At 38.7% G+C, this 16,022-nt stretch overlaps 2 protein-coding genes across 5 annotated transcripts in view; both read left to right on the plus strand.

Moving 5' to 3' along the window:
• vps72a (vacuolar protein sorting 72 homolog a) overlaps positions 1–16,022 on the plus strand; it is a 113,550-nt gene that overhangs the window by 23,064 nt on the left and 74,464 nt on the right. The gene's annotated exons all lie outside the window — the stretch shown is intronic.
• LOC110965309 (ras/Rap GTPase-activating protein SynGAP-like) overlaps positions 1–16,022 on the plus strand; it is a 75,511-nt gene that overhangs the window by 5,609 nt on the left and 53,880 nt on the right. For all 4 annotated transcript variants that reach the window (XM_022214343.2, XM_022214504.2, XM_022214582.2 and 1 more), the window contains 2 exons: positions 10,302–10,390; positions 10,515–10,636. In XM_022214343.2, the coding sequence (XP_022070035.1) occupies positions 10,302–10,390; positions 10,515–10,636 (211 nt within the window). The remainder of the gene's footprint in view (positions 1–10,301; positions 10,391–10,514; positions 10,637–16,022) is intronic.

Below are 16,022 nucleotides of genomic sequence, written 5' to 3' on the forward strand. Positions count from 1 at the left end.
CTGCAGTCTGTTGTGGTCCAGTAAGATTTCTCTCTGTGATATATATGTTTTTACATGTGTGCTGTTCTCTCCCGCCAGTGGTTAATGAAAGGTTTAACATGCACTCTTGGCTCAGCTGTGCTCCTCTGCTTTTTCTTTTTTTTTACCCGTCTGCCATGCTTTCTAGTCCTTTCCAGCACTACAAGGCTTTACAAAAGTACCTTGGTATATTGAGGATTTTTACCACTCAATCCTCTGCTGGAGCATCACTCACCCTCTGAGCCCTGCTTTGTCACAGTCCCAGAGTTTTATTTTGACATCCTCCAGGTTTGATAGCACCATTTGTCGTTTACTCCGGCTTTGATGCACTCCGAGTCTTTCCCCTAGTCACCATGCTCACTTTACTTCCACCAGATGAAAGAGGCCATTTCTTCTCCCTCTAAGGACAGCGAGAGAAATCATTTTCTATTAGTTAGCGCCACATGTGAAGCTGTTGTTTCATTTCAGACATTAAGAAGCACAGTGGCGTTTGGAAGTGTTAGGGAGAAAGAAACCAGAGGCGATTTATGCTGTGGGCGAGCTCTTAGCTGACGATCACCTCATTTTTGCTCTGTGATGTGTTGAGATAATGCAGAACCTTGTCAGCACGGTCACCGTTACGAGCTTCTCGATCGCTCGGATTTCATTCTCAGCTCTTTAATTTGGGTTCGCTCATTTACAAGCGAGGCAATAATCCTTCTAAATACATTAGTAAAAAATTAAGGTAGTTTGATAGAGAGCAGTGCACAAGCTGCGAACACGTTCCTATGGTAACTAGGCCACACTCCCCTTGGCTAGTTCACACACACAGGCAGAGGGACAGGCAGCAGAGAGGCAGGAATACTGGAAAAACACACGTGATGGAGAGCAACTTGAGGTTGTTTATTGAGGTTGCTGTTCTCATGCCTTCCTCCGCTCTCAGGGCATTTATATATATATATTGTCTTGGCCCAGAGAAATAGTGGTTACATTGCAGAATGTTGGAAGTCACTTTCTTTTGTGTGTTTCGCCTCCTGTTTCTCCAAAAATACCAGTCAGTTTTCAAGCTGATCGCAGGTTCTTTCCCGTGGCTTCCTCGCGCCCACACTGCCCCTGCTTCCTCAACCCCTCCACCCACCTCTTTTTCAAATCTCACAGCTCTTGCCTCTTCTGCGCAGCTTGCATTTACTTGATTACAGCGCCGTCCCTAAACGTAGCACCAAAGTGGCTCAGACAGATGTGTCTTTTTTTTTTGCACAATTTTTCCCATATTTGTGCTCTGTGCACATTTTACAGAGCTAGTTTGAACGTTAACTTAGTCAAAATGGTTTCCAACCGTATTTAGCAGCTAATGTTTTTCCACTTTGCATTTAAAAGAAACCAATTGCTGCACACCTTCTTCCGTCAAGCATCCGATTCTCTAAATGCCAGCAGTGTACGTCTCTGTGCACTCTGCATCTCCAATGTCATTCTGTGTTTTGTAAATCGCTGCTCACACTTAAACTGTGTCAAACCTCCCGGGGCGACGCTGCCGGCCTGTCAAAGAGCCATGAAGTTGACGCAGCGAGGTTTTGCTCCCGTCAGTCATGCACACTGATTGTTTCGACAGCTCGCTCTTAATGAATGGCCTTAACTTTCTACACACATTTTGCAGTGTCTGTGGTTTTTCAGCAGCTGTTGGAAGTGACGCCGGTTGAATTCATGATGGCAGATGAATCAAATTTGACTCAAAGTTATTTGGCAGTCTCTTTAACAAGCGCCGCAAGATTTGAGCATCGGCTTAAAAAGTCAATTCTTGCAAATGAGGAAAAAAAAACATTCTTTTTTTTCTGCTTTCCCCTTTGTGATGTTTATCCATGTAATCCTTATTTTTCGTGCCAGTTTGTTGTGATATTTTCTTCTAAATCTTCTGTGGCACCTTCAACTTTCAGTCCCTATGAAAATTGTTCACAGCAAAGTTTGAAGATTTTCATTGTTTGATTGATAAGAGTGACTTAACACCCTGTTTTAGCTTCAATGTAGTCGCTTTGTTTCATTCAAAAATGCATTCAGAGCCAGTGTGAACATGTTTACCCGTACTGAGAGCACAATTGTGTTTCTCAAACCTTTTTGTCGTGACAAGGACATGCTGACTTGAATCCTTTTCTGGACTTAATTCGACTCTTTTCTGATTAATAAAAACTGGATAAATTATTTGAATATGGCAGGAATTTCACATATCCTCCCAAAATGGTTTACACTGCCCCTGACCATAATGTAGCAAGAGAGATTTTACAGGAAATACATTTGAAACATTTAAGTGAATAAATAAAATGTAAAATTTGTAGGTAGTAAATACTTGATTATTTCACTTGGAAGGACATTAACATCTTAGAGTCATGACAGATCTTTTACTTGTAGATTCCTTCAGGAAATCTGATACATCACAATACAAGTTAAACTCTTTTTGTTTACATTTATCTGGTTCTGTCATTTGAACTTGCCTTTTGCACACTTTTTCTTCTACTCTTGCACATTGGTGACACTACAGATGAAACACTAACATTTTTACTTAGAGCGCATATCACACTGATTGTGCATTTTGAATTTTATATTGTTTATGTTTACTCACAGCATGTTTCTGCTTCTTTATCTGTATTTATGATCTGCTGAAGCAACTGAATTTCCTCCCAGGGATTAATCCACTGTTTATATTCTCTTCTATTCTGTTGTACTGATCTCTCTCTGGGTAACTGAACTGTCACAGCAGCTAAAGGAACTACCAGAAGAGATGCACAATAGCTTTAAAACTAGAATACTTCATACATCATAAACACGTAAAATGATGCACGTTAAGCAAAAATATAAGGGTCAATATATAATTGAGGGACTTTTGAAGTCCATGGGATATGTCTTGCATCCATTTTTATTAAAAGTAAAAACAAACCGAGTATTTTTTTGTTCCTTATGATCATATCTTTACAAATTCCATAATTATTTATTATGGAAACGATCACTTGTTGGTAAAAGTGACTGGATATCACTGAAATGTCAACCAATTAACCGTCTGAATTTAACCACATTCTTATTAGCTGAACGATAATAAAATGAGCTTATTCAGAAATAGTTTTGATTGTCTTCTTTTTACTAAGTTGAGATAATAATGACAGATATTTCTTTTTTTGGCAATATATAACTTTTTTGGGGAAAAAACAAATTGTATCTGTGTCCGAGAATGTCAACTATGTTACAAAAAGTCCTACAGTTATATGTTGACCCATAAGCTGCTTATTGCTATTCACACTGCCAGACATAATGAGAAACTACAAATTTGCCTGCTATTAGATAGTATTTTAAATTGTCTGCACACTGTTTCCTTCTTAACTACGACATTTTCTCCACACTCGGCGATTTCCTCGGGGATAGAAATGCCAGTTTCATGTAACCAGTCACTGGAGACCAGCTTATTCTCTTTGGGTTCAGCACATAACTTGACAACATTTTAGAACAGCTTGACAACGGTGTTCGTCCTGCCCATGGCTCCGACTGTCTAACTGTTAGTCGTCCTGTGGAGCTCAATGGAACGATTGCTTTGTTTTATGCTTTTTGTGCCTTTATTGACAGGAATGGCAGAAAGAGACAAGAAATATGTGGAAAGAAAGTAGAAAACTGACATGCAGCAAATGGTCCAATTGCAAATGTGCTGCTCAGGGCATTAGCACCCATGTGGTGTGTGTCCTAACCTTTTGGCTATTGGGTCGACAACCTGCTTGTTTCATGTCACGATGTCGGACGAATCAGCAAACGGATGCAAAAGTCTGGACCCAGGCAAAAGGGCAAAATGAATGCTAGGGGAAGTAGTGTGTGTGATCAAAATGGCTTTGCGTTGGGACTTAGTCTGGCTACTGTGACATATTTGCTCATATTTTGGAAATTTGGAGCTGTCAGAGAAGAGCGAAGCCCCATGCCATAATTACCGGTGGGCTGTTGACATGGACAGTATTTACTAGTTGGAATATGGCAATTACAGCGGCTTACCATATGACATGAATGCGACATCTGCCCCAGCAGGCCTGTCTGTGAGTCACCGGAGGCTCCTCATTGTCAGATGCTCCAGGCCAGACATAACGAGGTTTTGTGTGTGTGATCTGTTACTGGAAGCGCTGTCGCTTCGAGACGAACTGGACTGAAACGTCTACATTATGGACATTCACAGTATAATTAGGCTCACTTAGTTTTCCTGAGCAAACTCAACATCCACCCTCAATGTAGCAAATCAAAGAAGCGTTTTAGAGGCCTCATGCAAAGCAACCTGACTATGATAGCTGTCAAAGAGCACAACACTGCATTTAGTGGCATAAATAATGTTGATTTTCATCCTGAGGGAAAATCCAGATGATGAGATCTGCTTTTAATTCTCATTTAAATGAACTGTTCTTTGAGATGTAGAGTGGCGTTGGCATTCTTGATTTTGTTGGTAAACACATGCATTCTTTTGTTTTTAAGACTAAAAATGAGTCATTTTATGCACATAGTGTCTTGATTTGATCTGCTTCACTACATTGCATAACACAGGCACAGTATATTTCCTGCATTGTGTTTATAATCAGCTTAACCACCCTGAAACCTATATATGTTGCTCCAGTAGCTTTGTCTGTGGGAATTTGGGCCATACTTTTTACTTTACTGAGTCATGGTCTCTAAAATAACATTCTGAACAAATGAAACTGTGAGGGACTGTTAACAGCTTTTATAGTACGTGTGAAAAAAATGTTCACATTGAATCTTGGGACTTGCATTCTGATAAGTGCCTCTGCAAGCCAACCAACAGGCACTACTTTGGTTGTTATTGTACTTTTCATATCTGTATCTCTGGATATGATACGATTGACGTCTTTATTCTGATACGGTCTATGAATGATTGACAGTTAGCCTGAAGTACTATCTCAGCAACTATTACATGGATTGCTGTGAACATTTGTGGTCCCCAGATGATAAATCTTCTGCTCTACTCTGGTGATCCCTTGAGTGTTTGTTGTTAACGTTTGTAGTTCTGAGTAAGACATTCATTGAAGTGATACTTGTTGCAGAGGTTTCCCTCAGGATGAAGCTTGGTAATGTTTTACCATCAGTGTCATCATCAGGCCTGTAATGATGTTTCTGGTCAAACAGCTGCAAAAGTAATTAGCCATACTGCCCTTGGGTTAAATGACACTGTGACACAACTGTTGTATCCACAGTTCATTTTAGGAGCTGAAGCATCTTTGAAATGGCTCCAGGTAGCTTTCCTGATTTGTTCAAGTCATTGATTTGCTTCTTCAGATTATCACACATCTATTTATACTTTGTCATTGTAGTGTTTGTGGCTGATTCTAATGAGCGTATCAAATGACTCAGTAGAGTCACCAGCTGTAGTCAATCATTGTCACTCACACGAAGCTAGGAGGCCATGCCACTAAGAAAATTTGATTAACACGGCTTTCTACAAACCAACACTAATAATTTTAGTTGCTTTATTTATATTTTTGACCCTGCAGATTTGCCATATTTTCAGAAGACACAAAATAAAAATGAAGAATAACAGGAGTCTTAAAAACTCAAGACTGCCATGATATACATGATCTTTACAAGTGTATGTAAACTTTTATTCACAGCTGTATATCCTATTCCCATCCGTTATTTATCTCAGATGAAGGGAAATCATTTCAATTCTGGAAAAAAAGCGGATGTTTGGTGTCAGTGAGGGCTAACTAGCTAATATTAGCATGCTAACATATAAAAATTTTAGCTGACCTGCTAGCATTGTCACTGCATTGTTGTTGGTGTGGCTAAATACAGCCTAAGAGCCTCCATTATCGTTGTAGACCTCCAGTCATGTTCACCAAGTGTTATACTATTATGTAATCTAGCATGAAATCAGGGATTATTGTGGTCGCCTGCTGTGATCTAATGAACTTAACTGATAACAGAAACACTGAATATAATTACGATTGATGAAGAAAATGCATTTAATTTGACTCAGACTCCCCATGCATGACACCCAATCCGGCTAATAATCTCACTGTTGTTGCAGAGACTGATCCAGTGGATTAACTGTTTGGATAATTGTAGTGTTGGTAATGATTGTTTGATGACTTTGTGCCCTGAGTTTAATGGAGAGTTGATGATGGTCTTTGTGCATCTTTTGGAAATTATCTGCAGTAAGATTTCAAGTCCTCTCCAGTGGTTGATTTAACCTCTGAATACTCATCTGTGTGTAAAAAAAGTGATTGTTAGCGTTTTTTTCATGACAATAATGCTATGCTGCCTTTACATGGCTTAGATGTAACTCTACATCTTTGTGTTGATCTTTGAAGTTCCTGCCTCTCTACATTCACTGATCGCCACTCACTGGAGCACACCAGCTCAAACACTAAAACTAATCTACACAATGGCAAGTTGTAATACTGAACTGAAAACTGATTCTGAAAGAAAAAAAATCCTTGTCTGAATCAGTGTTTTTTTTGACTATCACTGGAACTCAGCCCTGGTGTTGACTGCTCATTTCACTCATTGTATGTTTTCCAAAGTACAAACACACCATATGGAAATGTTAACAAGGTTAAAAAAAACTTTAGTTTCCCCAGATAGGGATTGTAAAATTCGATTTTATGATCACTTAGCTTGAAATATGGCAGATTTCATTCTAATACCGCAGCATTTTTTTTGTCTAATAGAAAAAAAACATATTTTCAAAAAGGTTATGATTTGATTTAATGTATTTAAAAACAGCAAAGTTTCTAAATATGTATTAATAGAGATATATATGCTAAAGGTTGAGCATGTTTCTCCAACACCCACTCACAGTCTTCCTCTTTCTGTCTTTCTCTCTCTCTGTATCACAGTTAGCTAGAGGCTGTTGACACCCACACACTCCGTCCTGACAGCAATTTACATTCAGAATAGCCCATGTGAACACATCCATGTGTTCTAATATGTCACGTTTGCTTAGATAACCACATTTTGCAAGTGACTGTTTTAGTGGCAGATGGAAATATGCAAACATATTCCTCTGCAGGGTCATTCAATCGATTCGGCTCTGCCTCCGTGGAGTGAGTGTTCGGATCCGACCCCACATGAGACACAAAAGAAACTGAAATATTTGCTCCAGATGAGGACGATTCCCCCTCGCGGGCCGGCTAATAGGTCCGATCACTTCACTCCCGTCTGACAGCAGAAACACAGCGTTGTGCCGCACGTTGCTTCATGTTTTTCATCATCTTTATTGTGCAGTTGTGTGCCAATATCTTCTACACTTCAAGTAGAAGCCCTTGGAGTTGTTTCCATGGATACCAAACAATTAGCTGGGATTCAGAATAGAACCTGGAGAGTAGCCTATTTACAGGCTTTGGGAGCGAGGAAATCATAGGATGACAGAGTGTCTTGATTCTCTGTTGCAAAGGGAAAAAACAGCTCCTGTGGGTAATGGGTAATTTCTAAAAAAAAATGCCCCAACAGATCAATCAGAGACAAAAATAGAACAGCAGAGTGAACATGAAACGTGATCGCATTTCTAGCTGTACAAAAAAAAAAGCCTACATATGGATGAATCAGTGATGTTTTATTGCATGTTGAGACAGATACTGTACGCTTAGAAAAGATCACACATTTGGTGGTTGTTTTGGTTTATGCCACCAGCTGAAAGATGCATAAATGCAAATGGTTCTTTCCTCCTTTCATTACTGTTTTTTTTGTTTTACAAAGCCTAGGCTAAATTGTGCTCTGCTAAAAGTAGGATAGCTTTTGAAGAGAAAAAAGGATATTTGAACCCCCATAAGCCCTTTGCTGTATATGAAGCTACAGTATGCAGCCTATTGATATTTTAACTCACTGTGGGCTTATTTTTAATGTATTTTATAAAGTCCTGCACCTCTGTGGAAACAGCACAACAAAGACGAGAAGCAAAAAGAACTGAAAATGTATTTTGTGCAGTATAACCAAATTATAATGACATAAATCATAAAAAAGAAAAAGTTAAAGTTCTTTGACTATTTATTTAACAAAAAATGAATAACTGGAAATCAGAATGTACAATATTTTTTTCAAGTGTCCTCAGGTTTTATGAGTAATAGGGAAAAATGGTGACTCTTCACACAATAAATATTTTACTACGTACATTTTTAATTAGTTTTCATGCTTGTCAGGCTGAACACAGCCTGGAGTTCAAGTGCAAATCTCTGTATTTTAGTCACATGACTGTTCTGGTCACAGTGAGGAGGCAGGATTTTTTGTATTTGCAGAATCTAGTTAGAGCAAACAGTTATATTTTTGGTGATTTAAAAAAAAGAGAATGGCCTAAAATAAAATGATTTAAAAAAAAATGTAAATGGTATCATTCCTCCTTTTTTTTACACTTTCTGGTTCAGATAAATGGGTTCGATTTGGCATTTGTTTAAAACACAACAGGTCTTTCAAACCCACCTCTGGATTTTGGGGATCAAGGAGCCATATTAAAAATAGCGTTATTTGTTTCCTTGCAGACATCATGCCACTTTCATATCTGTAAATCAGATATAAGGCAACAGCCAAGAGCTGGTTAGCTTTAACTTGACACTAAGACTGGAAACGGGGAAATTTCCAGTCTGGGTCTGACCAAAGATAACAAAATCTGCCTTCCAGCACTTATAAAGTGAACAGAAATAACACAATATATCTTGTTTGTTTGATCCATAAAATGTTAACATGTTTTACTGAGGTTTATGTGCAAAACAATTTCTTTGCCAAGAGGAGTGACTACTTTAAGTTTTGTTACCTTTGGACAAACCCAGGCAAGATGTTCCCCAGTCTTGAATTTATGCTAAAGCTAACTAGCTGCTGCCATTGTTATATTGAACTTTGCCATACGTGACTCTGCAAAGAAACAGAGAACTGTATTTCCCAGAACGTCGATCTGCTTCATTAAATTTGGTAGCTTGACGACATGGAACACAATTGTCTTCATTCTGTTGTCAAAACTATTCTTTCATTTCCATTGCTTCTAAGAAGAGAAAAGGACTTGGACTCATATGGAAGCAGTATTCCAGCCCTCACGCTTCTCTGCACCAGCCTCATCTTCCTTGGTCAATACACACAGTCATGATGAGAAAACATCAAATATGATTCCCTAAAGATAGTTGCTCATACTTTTATAGATCCACCACCATGTTCCAGACTTATTCTAGCCTGAAGTCAGACTCAGACCATAGGTTTCAGGATGAGTCATGACAGTGAGTCTTCCTTCCAATATAGTTCTCACATCAGGTTTTTGTGTCATTTTTCCACCGGCCTTGGATGCACAAAAGTTTCAATGGCTGAAAACAAATAGCTGTTTTCGCAGGTGTCTTTCCAACTGTCACGATGTTGTTCTTTGTGGTAATTTTGGGCTCTGTAGTTGTTTGTTCTTGTTGGTGTTGGTCTTCAGCTTGAGCTTCACTGTGCTGGTATCTCGCTTGTGAAAAGTGTGTGTTGTGTTGTGCTTTCTGATGCCGTTTCCCTTTTTATATGTGACCCAAGCAGCAGCTGCCAGGTAATGACACAACCTGCGAGTAAGAAGTACTATCATATTGTCATTTCAAATCATTAGATTGCTATTTGACATTCCAAATTTCTAGTCTGCTGTTACACTGTTGATGTAGTGTTCATGCAATATTGTACCAATGTGCTTTATTCATTTACTGAGCTGTTTCAGATAACATTTTGTTTCTTTTTGTTATTACAACATCAAGTTTATGACCAGCTCTCGGAGACATTTCTGTAATTATGTTCATGGCTTCAAGCTGTTTAAAAAACTCTCCAGAGCCACCGATTGCTTTGTACTGTAGGAAAACACACAGTAAATTGATATTCAAAAGTCTTTCAGCTTCTAGAAATGTCATGTGTTTTGATGCCAGATTTGACCTGAAAAAAATTCAGAATTTGTTTGATATTCAATATCTTTATTTCACAATTGGCTGCCAAATTCTTGTAGCTGAAGATGATTTGACCCAATTTCCCAGAAGTCTTGACTGTACTGTGAAGTTACTACCAAACTGACAGGAGCAATATCACATAATATAGTAGCAACAATATAATAGTTTAAAAAGGTCTCAACTCAGCAGCCATAGATCTGATTCTGTGGCAGTTTTGGACAGTTTATACTTGTACAAAACTTAATGGTGATCATAATGATGCCAAGAAGGACTTAAAAACTCCACTTCAACTGTTAAATGTGCTTAGAACAGTTTAGAATAACATATTTAGAAAATAGTGCTTTCAATCTTTGCATTTCTTTTTTGCTGTTGCTTATATTTGCCACTCTTTACTCTTAGACCAATCTCGCAGGGCAAGTTTTGCCTCTGCCAGACAGTCAAGCATGGAGACCCCTCCGAATACGACTCCGCAGCCCTTCAGGCAGCCGGTGAGTATCGTAAAACCATGAAAGAGACATTTGAACTTGCATTAGAAGCACATTTACTGGCCCAGTGTGATACCTCTTTGCCTATAAATGTTTTTTTTTTCTTTCTGTTTTGTTGAATCTTCAGAGTTTTCTCAATCGGAGGTTGAAGGGTTCCATCAAGAGGGCAAAAAGCCAGCCCAAACTAGACCGGACCAGCAGCTTCAGACAAATGATTTTGCCCCGGTTTCGTAGTGCTGACCAAGAGAGGTAAGGAACTTTCATGAAGCAATCATTTTTTTCCCAGCATCTCTTGATCATAAACACCTTTGCAGATTTCTAGTTGGTCACAGAGCTAAGAAATCGACATTAACTTCGCAATTCATCTCATATACATGCTGCAAAAAGGCTGAGGAGGACATGGTTGCAGCTTAATAGTGTGTTTTTTATATGCTAATCATCTATAATCCACTACCTGTTATGTTACAGTTTGTTTTGTGTTGAGATCATCCTATAATTTTTCAACCATGACATCCAAACAAACTGTAAAAATGATTGCGTCATGGCTTTGAAGGTGGGAGGAAACCAGAGTACAGTAGCTGCACAGAGAATTTACAGTTACATTTAGCAGATGTTTTTATCCAAAGCGACATACACATGAGAAAAAATAACGGTTGCCACAAACATTTTTAACATCGTTGTTTTGCCTTTTTTTGTGAGCTGAAATTTTGGAACCTCACAGGAAACATTGGGAGAGAGAAAGATAACTTCAGCAAACATCCCCAGCTGGAGTTGAAACAGAAATGTTGTAGATACATGAAGCGTTTCTGAACCAACAGTTCGTCCCTCTATGAAATGCCCCACAGCCATCACAAAGATGATGGATACTGTACATCAATGAGCCTATTTATGCACTTAGACTTGGAGCAGCGTTGAGCTTTGAACACTACTCAACTATTCAGCCAGATCTGTTCTTGTTTGGATCCTGCATTGTGTACTGTGTGTTATTTTAGTGGATTAGCTGGAACCTCTAACCTTCACTGCTGAAGGCCACATTTCTCTTCGTGCTGCTAGTAGAGCATTTCAAACATCAATACCGATCATCAAGGACACATATTACTATAGAAGGAGCTGACTGACAAGTAGATCCATTTCTGTACACTCAGCAAACACACATGTTTTAGCTGGTTGAGCCTTACTTCTTAACTTGTTATAGTAACCAAAATGTTCAAGAAGAGAAGCTGAATGCAGACAAGTTGGTGGACATGCAGTTGACGGGAAGTCATGTGACCTCAGCAGCGGAAGTCAGTGTACTTTGCACTGCGATTTAAACAAAAATCCAAAGTTTATTCATTGGAAATATATTTTAATTCTCTTTAAATCTTTATACGGTAGTTTAAATTAACTTTGCGTGTAGGCAAATGTGTCAATATAAGCTTAATCCACTAAGACTAATAACTGCCATTTCTGTTAAATGTTTTCTGCAATATTTAAGTAGAATTTATATAGCAAGCAATCGGCTTTGTCATTGTTTAGCTAATTCATACAGCGGTCTGGCTGCACATTATTATCATTCTGTGACAGGAGAAAGAAATGTGACCTGTTTTTTCTTTTCACCAATCACAATCCTTGTGGGAGGAGCCAAGCAAAGGATGTTGCTTTGGTGTTCCTTCAAAATAGTGACAGATGGAAGTGTTTTAGGGGAACATTTGCACACACAGAAATGGATAATTTACAGAAAAAAACCCTGCAGGACGGGCTTACTGGACTTTTGGAGTTTTCAGTGTGGTAGGTTGCTGTACTGGAGGTTGTACAGTAACAGGCAGGTAGTGGAAGAAGAGGAGAATGCTGTGTGGAATGTAGTCTCAATCATACATCCTACATCTGGTAAGTCAGACTAGGCATTGCATAACTGGAAAACCCTGTTCGATGCTGATGAAAGTGACAGTAGCACTTTAATTGCGTCCTCTCTTGTCAAAAGGAATTCAGCTGTTATGTCAAAATCAACAGACATCCTTTATGTTTGGAGCCAAAACGACCTCAGCAATTTAAACCTGCAAAAAAATAACTGTAATTGAAAGTATTATCCAAGTTTTCTCTTTAGAACGTGAGCAAGCAAGACATAGTTCATAATCAGAAGACTATTATTTCATATCTATAAGGTTTAATCTGCCTCCTTCTGGCCATGATGACCTCTACTCTGTACAGGCTTTGTTCTTGGGCCTTAGTTGGTGCAGTAAAATACACAAAACCTTCAGTTTGAGCAGATCTCCCGGACAGTGACTAAGCCAGCAGGCCCAACACTGCAGGTGGTTATATGCAGTAATAGTCAGACTAACATCAACTGCGTGCTACACTGTCAGCTCTGAGTGTTAGCCAGACTGAGCATCCAAGCAGCCAAACCCCTGCTGTCCCAACTGCTGTGCAAACTTAAGATGGATATTACTGTGCGGCTGACGTTACTGAGTCACTTTACCAAGAATATCAAGAGTGTCTCAGTTGGGACTGCTAATGATGGTGTCTTTAAAGCAGCTGACTTAAGAGCAAATCCAGTTGCTGCCCGTTGAGAGAAGAGGTACAAGCTTTCACTATAGATCAATGAAATCGTTGGAAGTGATGTAACTTTGGTCATCCGGTGCCATTAGTTCCAAATTTCCACTTTTCCAAGAAATCTCTATATAATCAAGTCACTCTTATTTATATAGCACATTTTAAATGACAGGCATTGGGCCAAAGTGCTTTCCAGAATAGAAATTAAGATTAACAGGTTTAAATATTAAGGTTGAGACCCTCCAGTGGTGTCTGAGTAATTTTTATAAGACCCTGGAATGTATAAAAAAATAAATGTTCCTGAGTTAAATATTAGGGTTAAGACCCAACAGTATTATTAATCATGCCAAATTTAAATATTTAAGCTAAGACCTGACAACATTATATTGTAAATTAACCTTACTACCTTAAATGTTAAGGTTCAGACCTACAACCTACAACCTACATATTTGAGCAAAATACCAGACTAACTTAAAAACTGAGGTTAAGACCTTATGGAATTATTTTTGGGAAAATGGATCCAGAGATATCCTTTGCGCAGGATGTTGGTAACAGTGTAGAGGACAAACTCTCTTGTAACATGAGAAGATGTTCAATAGAACCAGGCTTAGGGAAGGTGATCATCTGCCTCGACCAGTTGGGACAAGGGTAAAGGAGAGAGAAAAAGCGATTGCAGAGACAAACAAACAAGAGCTCATGAACAGATTGCTGATTGGTCAGATCAGAAGCAGCAGATCAAGCACAAATAGCATTGTCATAGCTTGATAAGTGGAATCAAAAGACAAGAGGATGTCATCATAGGTCTTTACCAGAACAGACGCTGCACTACAAAGAGCTCCGAAGCCAGACTGGAATTTCTCATGGACACTCAAGTTATTGAAAAAGGATGAATAAAAAAAACAACTTTTTCCAAGACCTTCGAGATAAATGGTAGCATTGAGATGGGTCTCTAGTTATTAAGGCCATTAGGTTGGCTAGTCAATAGGCTGGGTTTCTTTGGTATTGATTGCACAAGTCCCTGTTGGAAGCTGAGGGGAACTATTAATTAGAGTCAATATCAAAGGGCAGATTGTAGAAAAAAACTCCTTAAAGAGGCAAGACTGTCAAATGTCTGATGAGCAGCACACTAGAATCAAATGAGAGACAATTTCAGCCAGCTGCAAAGACGACACTGGTTAAAGCTTCTGGAGGCGGCTGACTGGATGATATGTCTCTGAGGGATTGTGGTCTGAAGGTGAGATGTAAGACCTCATAATGTCAATTTTATTGAGAAAGAAATGAAAGAAACCTCTCAAGTTTCACTAGTGGGAGCGGAATTAGCTGGCGGAATAGAAGTGTTCATGATATAATTGATGGGAGTGAAATAGTATTTCAGGATTGTGGGATTTTTTTATTGATTATTTCTCCATATTACTGAGTCTTAGCTGTCTTAATAGAGTTTTTATATTGCCTTAAGTGTTCTCTTAGAATTTCAGATAAGATTTCATATTAGGCCACATGTGGGAAAACGTATCAATGGAAGAAAAAGGTAATGAGTCCACACGAAGCAGCAACCTCAAAGGAGGAAAAATCAAACCAGTGTAGATCCTCAAATGGCCACTTGAGGCTGCTCCACAATTGAGTCAGCCCCTGTAGACTGCCATGTTAAAATGTGCAACTTTACAGCAAAAATAAACCTGTTTACAGACTGGTATAAAAAATGGTTTTGGTCTTTATAGGTAATTTTCCTGTTCATGACAACTGTAAGAAGGCTGAAAATAATCATAATTAAGAATATGGTTACCGGACAATCAATAGCCTGCCACTCTTTCACTCAAGTGCCTCCATTATGGTTGCAGTTTTAGGAAGTTTGTCCATCTTTATGTGCAGTCAGTGGTCCATGTTCTTAATAATAGCTTCAAAATAAAGTTTGATTAGGCCAAAAAAGGCCAGAATGTCAAGAATCAAGGACTATATAGACACTGAATTGTGCAATTTGATAGAACTCAATGCATAATAATAAGAAAATCTCCTTTTAAGGTCTTTCTACAAACCAATGAATAACCATCAGCCTTATCTGCACTTCAGAATCATTACTCACATAGCATGCTTAACATGCTACCTTTAGGATTTATGTTATCCTGAGGAAAGATGTGCTTTAATCCTTTCATGACAGAACTGAAATCCATTCTCTGCTTTTAAGAGCCACTTCTTTATTTATGTGGCCGAAGCAGAAAGCGGATGAATCTCACACTGCCAGCGGTGCTTTGAGCATTTCAGATGACACCCTTCACTCCGACTGTGGCTCCTCATCAAGCGCTCTGACGGAAGCAGAGTCCCACTGAATGAAGGACATTGCCTTTAGTGATACCTTCACAGATGGTTGCAGACTGCTCTCAGGCAGCGACTGCAGATATTCATTTGAGTGATATTAATAGAAACATTGCAAAACAATTTATCCAATCATTGCCAAGCTGCTGTCAGAGCTGTGACGTTTACATGAGCAGAAAATAAACGAAGAAGTGAGGACTTAGAAAAGCTTGTTGAAGCCAGAGGATGTATTCTCAGTACATGGAAAAGGTTGGTTAGTTCAGTTCATTTAATGTCTACACAGTAGATTAAACAATAGGAGCATGATTATATGCACATTTATTTAAATAGCTACTCCTACTCCTTGGATTCATGTATTTTTTTTATTGAGTTTTCATTCTATATTTCTTGAATAGTTTTAAGATGATTATCCCTCTCGGCAGACTGGATTGTTGGTATATACAGTATTTTAGTATGATAAATTGTTTTAAATATTTTTACTTGAAGAAGATCCAACTAAGATGAGAAGATGTAAAACTCAAATCTTCAATGAGTGAAGATTTTGTTAAATTGCGTCCAAATACTCTTGGACATTTCAGTGGAAACGAAAGAACTACACTGTGGTCACATTTGTCACGTGTGTGTGATTTCTATCATCCGATCATGTCAGTATGCAGTCGCTTCCAGGTCTAGAGTCTCTCATGACGATTTCTTGTTCTGTATTCTAGAGTGGGGTCACATCCCAGTGGAATCCTGCTCGCATTGTGATCAAAATTTTATGCAGTCCTCACACAATCCAGTCACGACACACATATGG

This window comes from Acanthochromis polyacanthus, chromosome 11 (assembly GCF_021347895.1).
Source record: "Acanthochromis polyacanthus isolate Apoly-LR-REF ecotype Palm Island chromosome 11, KAUST_Apoly_ChrSc, whole genome shotgun sequence".
Taxonomy (NCBI): Eukaryota; Metazoa; Chordata; class Actinopteri; family Pomacentridae; genus Acanthochromis; species Acanthochromis polyacanthus.